Source organism: Phaeoacremonium minimum (genome assembly GCF_000392275.1).
Source record: "Phaeoacremonium minimum UCRPA7 unplaced genomic scaffold PA7_03_scaffold_62, whole genome shotgun sequence".
Classification (NCBI taxonomy): Eukaryota; Fungi; Ascomycota; class Sordariomycetes; order Togniniales; family Togniniaceae; genus Phaeoacremonium; species Phaeoacremonium minimum.
The window spans coordinates 278,851-285,498 of NW_006920969.1; the positions used below are offsets into that span (position 1 = coordinate 278,851).

Consider the following 6,648-nt stretch of genomic DNA (forward strand, 5'->3'; position numbering starts at 1 on the left):
CGTCTTTAACACTTTCTCTTCTTCCACATGCTCGTAGATTCCTGCTTAGTTCTCGACAAATACCCTCACTCTGATTATCAACTTCGAACACCTAAGTGTCTCTACTTGGTAGGACGTAGAAGACAACAATTGGGTTCTGTGTATGTGGAGGTGGGACGATGCGTCCTTAGCACTCAACAGCTAGTGAAGAGGCATCCGTCGGAGGAAACGTTGCGGCTCATCATCTGCACACCATCGGGGGAGCTCGACCTGGCACAGTGTATGTGATGTGAATTCAATTATCTGCTCGGTTAATGTCAAGCAGTGGCCTTGTAATGTTTATTCAGTGTAGTTAGGATCTCGGTTGTTCCTGGCTGACAAGAGACAGAGGATGAGACGGTTATCTATCGGCCAACGTTATAACAACAGCAAAGAGGCCATCCTAACTGATGCGCAGAGCCTGGACTCTCGCGTGACAAGCTGGATTGAAACACTGTCAGATGGTGCGGCCGACCTCTTCTTCTACTGCTTCCTTGCCCTAGTATTCCTAAATCTAACTATGTGAGGGCAGGCTCGGGCGCAGTGTTCGATCCATCGGAAGGAGTGACGCCAGAGAGGCCTGAACACTGTGACGGCAATATGGCAGCAAATAAGCCACAGCATGCCGAGCACGCTGATCGTCGTGGTGCGAGGGGCCTGAAGCGAAGCGCAGACCTTATGCTTGATGGCCCCAAAGACGACAGCTCCAGCGACGAGGAGGATGTGTTGCTCTTCGGCCCACAGCCGCACAAGTCGGCTCGCATCGACACAGACCATCCGCTTCAGGCACGCGTGCCAAATTTGGTGACTTTGGGCCTCCAGGCGTGGGAAAAAGAGAAGGCAGCAACTGGTTCCGACGCAAGCACGGGGTCATATTCTAGGACGCCTGCACAGCGAGTGCCGAAGAAGATTCTCGAAGCACTCTCGCAGAACATCCGCCGGCTCCAGTGTGTGGAGCATGCCAGCTCGGACGGAGCGAGTCGCTCTGGCTGTGACGATTCCGCCGAGGCGTACACGGCCAAGTCCGACCCCGAGAGGCCCGACACGGTCGTCATCTCAGCCAAGCACGGGACGGCGCCATTCGACCTCATGGCGTGTCCTTACTACAGGTACGACCCAAAGCGGTCCCACAGGTGCGGGTGGGACCTGGAGATGGGCAACACGCGCATGGTCAGACAGCATCTCATCGTCGACCACCGCGTGCCGAACCATTGTCCGAGGTGCTATGAGAAGTTCGGCAGCGAAGTGGCCCGCAATCAGCACGTCGCGCTCCGGACTTGCGATCTCCGTGATCCGCCAGCGGGCTTGCTCGTAGGCGTGTCGGAGGACCAGACACAGGAGCTCTTGCGGTGCGGCCGCCGAATGCCGAGGGCCTCGCGGGGGCGACAGAACGCGAAAACAAAGGATGGGAGGGCGAATCTCGGGCGGAGCGACTCTAGGGTCAGGCTCAGCGAGGAGGACAAATGGCACGTCATCTGGAAGGTTCTCTTCCCCGAGACGCCGTGCCCCCGGCGGGCTTACCTGTCGGCACCTGCGGAGCGCGAGGCGGCGGCCCTGCGGCGTTTCTGGAGGAGAGCCGGCCCTGGGCTGGTGGCGGACGACTTGGCTGGCCAGGAGCTTCTGAGGTGGGAGGACACGCGCGAGGAGGCGACACTGGCGGCGCTGCATGGGTCAGTGCTAGCCGGCATGATGGACAGGTCGGGGCTGGTGGTGCGGATGATTGATTGCACCGTCACGGAGGGGAGGCAACAAAATTGTGCTTGAACCCACGAGGGTCAAAGTTTTTTTCTATTTTCAAGTTTTTTTTGTATGTTTTCTTCTTTTTTTTCCTCCAAGAATCGACAGCAGCAGTATCCTATCACCCATTGAGTTGAAGAAAACAGTCATTTAGATCGTGAGACATCCTATGCAACAGATGCCAAATGAAAAGAAAAAGGGCTAAGAAAACAGGAAAGAGCCCGGAATATATATGTGCCACCGCGAAAACATTCCCTTCAAACAATAATCGCCGTGAAAAAGTCATGGTCATCATCATAAAAGGCATTCTGGAGCATACCAGGTAATGAACCGCCAGTATGGTGAAAAGGACGGACGGCATGCTGAAGGACCCCACGCACAAGGGCCTCAGAGCCCATCGGTCGACGGACAGCTAACATTATTCAGGCCTCATCGTCCCAACGGAGCCAGTCCAAACCGCTCTCATCAGGCTGAGAGAAAGTCGGGGCTGTGGTATCGCTGGCGAAGTCGTCCAGTGGGCTGAAGAAGAGCTCGGCTTCCGTGCCGGAGAATTCATTGGTGGACAATTGCTGGGAGGTCGAGCCAGACTGGCTGCCGGCGATCTCGAACCCGATCTCGAAGCCGAGATCAGAGAGCATGGGAGCCATACCCAGGTTTGGTCCCGTGATCGGGCCGGGAGGAAGCTGGCTTGATGGGCTGGGGGGTGGGGCGTCCGAGGTGAGGAATGACAGGTCATCCTTACCGGCCGTGACGGAGCGCAGCCAGGTGAATCGCTGCCGCTCTGGATACTGCTCCCAGCCGGGGAGGCAATCACGAGCACGTCTCAAGACGTCCAGGAGCTCTTCATCATAAGTGCCCACATACGGGGACGTTGGTCGTCGTGTAGAGCTGGGAAAGATGATGTCGTACATAGCGTACCAGCGCTCTGCCTCGTTCAGCTTGTTACGAGCCAGGCGAAGCTGATGGGATTGGTCCGCGGTCAGCCCGGGATGACAGAACTCGGTTCTCTTGCAAGCGACATCTCGCATGTGAGCATCGCGCTCACCGGGGGATTCGAAGCACTCGCCGCAAATCGCGCAGTGAAATGGCTGAGTGGGGTGTACGCGGTCGAAGTGCTGAAGCATATAAGATGTCGACGTCAGACGGTACTTGAGGCAATCCTTGTGCCGCACTGGATCATGCTTCCAAAAAGGACACCCGAGAGAAAGACCGGAGTCTTGGTCTTGGTTGTCCTCGTTGTCGTTGTTGCCGCCGCCTTCAAGGATGATCTTTCTCTGGTTGGCCCTGCCCGCACCGGATTTCGGGCGCCTGTATGGATCATAACGGCCCTCGGCACGCCGAGACGACGCCTTGCCTTTCTTCGCATTCTTGTCCCGTTTCTTGTCTGGGCTGGGGTTGTCGGCTTGGGCGGCATGCTCTGCAGCATTCCCAGCGATGTCTTCTGAAGAGGGCAGGAATCAGCACTTTGTTAGACCAAGAAATAATGTTGTGGAAGAGTTTCGAGGCAGTCAGCAGAACAGTAGCTGCTGTACGTATACTACCCCGCGGTCGAGGCTAGAGAAATGTGATGGCGGGGGATGTGCGCACTTACCACTGGAGAATGATGCAAGCTGGACGGCTCCTGGTATATTACTCGCTGCAGGGGCCATCTTAAATGTCGCGCGCCTGGGGCTTGGGTCTCTAGGGTATGGCGTGGAGGGGTCTCTCTCTGATAGGACAATGATGCGGGTTCAGGGGGTGAAAAGCAGTGGTTGCGCAGCACAATAGAATTGTCTTCGTCACAACAGGATGGACACGGATTTCGAAAGGGTCGGAACAAAGAAGAAGAGTTGAAGAAGAGAGGCAAAAGAAGGAAAGAAAGAACAGCAGCGGGAAACCGTCGAAGCTCGACAGTTCAGGCGACGACCCATCCCATATCGAAGAGTCGTGACCTCCACCATTGTGTTGACTGTCAGCGCAATTGTGCGCAACTCAACAGCTACGCGATGAGTAGGCAAAAATCACTTGTCGACCTTCCACAACTGCGGCAAGCCATGCCATGCCATTACGAATAACCCCGCGCACCTTCTTCGAAGACGTTGGAGGCGGCACTGGAGGAGGAGGCCTTTACTATGCAGTACAGTCCTTTGCGGTCGGTTAGGCTGGATGGAGATGGAGACGCCCCTGACGCAAAGTCGGGATTGTTCGATGGACGTGGCCGGCTTCTAGAACTGCGAGGTTGAGGTGGTTCACCAGTGTCAGGAAGTTAGTTTCGCCCGTCGCATGCACAGCCTTCCAGACTTCTTTGCCAACCTTGCAATGGATATCTCACTGGAGAAGCCTGCGAGTCAAAGAGCGACTCGTTGGGTAGCTATCAGGTAGTTACTGAAAGCCACAGATGCTTTTGTCTAGAAGATGATGCCCGCAGTTCTGCCTTGCATTGTAAGTGTAGGTATTGGTGTAAGGGTGACAAGGGTGCAATTTTTTGCCGCCCGAGACAGCTAGTCAATACTTAACGGGTCAAAGGCAAAGGCCAAGCCCGCAACACTTCTAGACGTGGCTGTGCCCAGGGAGGCTACTTGCTTCGCTTCCATTGAGTCTCTGCACTTGAACTCACTTCCGCCTTCTAATGCGGATAAAAAGCGTGGCTTGGTCAAGCTGCCTACCTGGTATGTACAGTACTTAAGCTTAAGTAAGTTATCGTTACCGCCAGCGTAAGAAACATGTCAGCGGGTCCTGTCACATCGGGTCACTTGTAGCCTCCCTGGCATTCTGTCCGGTCGGCAACCTTCAACGGGGCTTGATGCCCAACCATGAATTTAGCCTACCTAGACTCAGATAAGTAGCGTAGCAAGTGAGAGAAACAAGATAGATAACGGAACGTCACTGCTTCCAACACCAATACCAGTTATTCTGCCAGATGATCTGGGGTGGGGTTGGCTATAGTCCTTGTTAACAAAGGGGAACACAGTAATGGCTGCTGTTATTACAGGCCGCTAACGTTATTGCGTCCGTTTGCTCGCTGGGATAATATGGGACTGTCTTGGTAGCAGAGTATAGGGTACAGGGTATTGAGAGACCATACTGTAGGTACATTCGTCCTTGTCAATCACCATCTCGCAACTCTTCCTCTGCTTCCGCTTCGTTTGTGATTAACGGAGTTGAGTTGCTACAGTATATTCTCAACAAGCTTCTCGAGGTTTCAATAGCGTCAGGAGTCAAAGCCGCTGCGATATAGAATCTGGGCGCAACAGTAAGCCATTGCTCTGCTCAGGCGTGACCCGATTCGTCGCAGGGTGAATGACGGATGAACGCTGAGAAGCGGATGGAGTGCACGGTCCACCCACAACGGCGAGTGCAACTTTCCACAGTTGTGGAAATCAGATGCAAGACTTCCCATAACTTTCCACAGAGAAACTAATACGATTCTTTTTGGTTTGGTTTCGTAGTGAGAAAAAGCATAGAAATATCTAGTCTAAGTGTCTCTACAGACATAAAGAGCGATAATGTCCACAAGAATTCTGAACAAGTTGCAAGGCTCGAAGGAAGGTCCCTTCAGAGCTAGGCGGAGGCAGGTGCCTCTCCAACCAAAACACTCATCAGCCGCAGGCCATACACTCAATCATAAGGCATCGTCGTCCGCGAAACAATTCAATCATATCAGCCTCGACTTGGCGATGCTTTGCCAGAATATAGAGCTCGTTCACCAAATCTCAACTCGCAATTCGATTCGGGGGCCCGGCGTTCCGAAAACGACCATCGAGGTCAAGAACCCCTTCAGTGAATCGGTGCCAGGCAGTCAACCTCCTCAACATGACAGTTTGGATCACCTCAGGCTGGCAGATGACACAAATATCAATAGTGAAAGCGAAGACTACAGCAGCGGAGATAACGGAAGCTGTGATGTGTACGCCGAGTTATCGAAGCAGTCATTCGCATGCCCCTTCCACAAATACGACAGCACAGCACATAAGGGCTGCAGCCGCCTGCAAATGACACGAGTTCGGGACGTCAAGCAGCATCTCAAGCGGCGCCATCCCTTAAGTATAGAAGCCCCGGAATGCAACCGCAACTTAGTAGAGAAGTCAGATTTGACCACTCAGGCCACGGCCCGTGGCACGTCCAGGAAATCGTCTCTCGAAGAAGAATTTAGGGGTATCTCGAAGAAAAAGGAAGCCCTCAGCCGCAGGGTCAACCGGAAACTCGATCCGAAAGACCAGTGGTTTAGCATCTGGGATATACTATTTCCTGATTCACCGAGGCCTTCGTCGCCCTACATCATGAATCCTCTCAGCGAGGCTATGGCTAGGTTTCGTGCTCAACAGCAATGCGATGGTCGCACGGCAATCGCCAAAATGCTGGTGCTCGCCACGGACAATATCTGCGAGTCAGCGAATGACATCTTGTCCGAGCTCGTAGAAAGGCATCTCCTTGACGTCCGAGCGAATAGTGAACAGAGGGATCTCGGTGAACACTTACGATTTCCGTGCTGCTGCGGTACGATAAATGGAGGGTCTGACTCCCCTGAATGCAATATCAACGTCGCCATCTCTAAGCAAGACAGTATGAAGCAGACACAAGCACCAAAGACGGAGTGTCGCTTCTCCATTGCTCTTGACGGCGTCGAGGAGTCTATCAGACGAGATTATGCAGTTCAGAATCCCACAGAAGTAACTCGGTTAGACGGACAAATTGATGCCCCTTTTGCAGCCCCTTCACAGCATGAGGACAATTCTCTAGCCCCGAGTATGGATACTCCAGTTTCAGACCCGATTTCCGATCCAGCTCCAGCTCCACCAGTGGTTACAGACCAATTTCCGCTTTTTCAACCGTTTGACCCGCTTGAACCGACTCCAGGCCTTGTTGCAACTGAAGCTAATATAATGCAACTAGACCAAACCCACACTGCTGATA

General features: G+C 53.6%; 2 protein-coding genes across 2 annotated transcripts; one reads left to right on the forward strand and one right to left on the reverse strand.

Moving 5' to 3' along the window:
- Window positions 1-618: 618 nt before the first annotated feature.
- Window positions 619-1,782, forward strand: UCRPA7_1150 (putative het and ankyrin domain protein; the record flags this gene model as incomplete). Its single annotated transcript, XM_007913737.1, has 1 exon — window positions 619-1,782. One exon carries the CDS (start codon window positions 619-621, stop codon window positions 1,780-1,782), a length of 1,164 nt encoding a protein of 387 aa, XP_007911928.1.
- A 395-nt stretch (window positions 1,783-2,177) lies between these two features.
- On the reverse strand, window positions 2,178-3,404 carry UCRPA7_1151 (putative het and ankyrin domain protein; the record flags this gene model as incomplete). The annotated part of the gene is made up of 2 exons (XM_007913738.1): window positions 2,178-3,196; window positions 3,347-3,404. 2 exons carry the CDS (start codon window positions 3,402-3,404, stop codon window positions 2,178-2,180), a joined length of 1,077 nt encoding a protein of 358 aa, XP_007911929.1.
- Window positions 3,405-6,648: the final 3,244 nt, after the last annotated feature.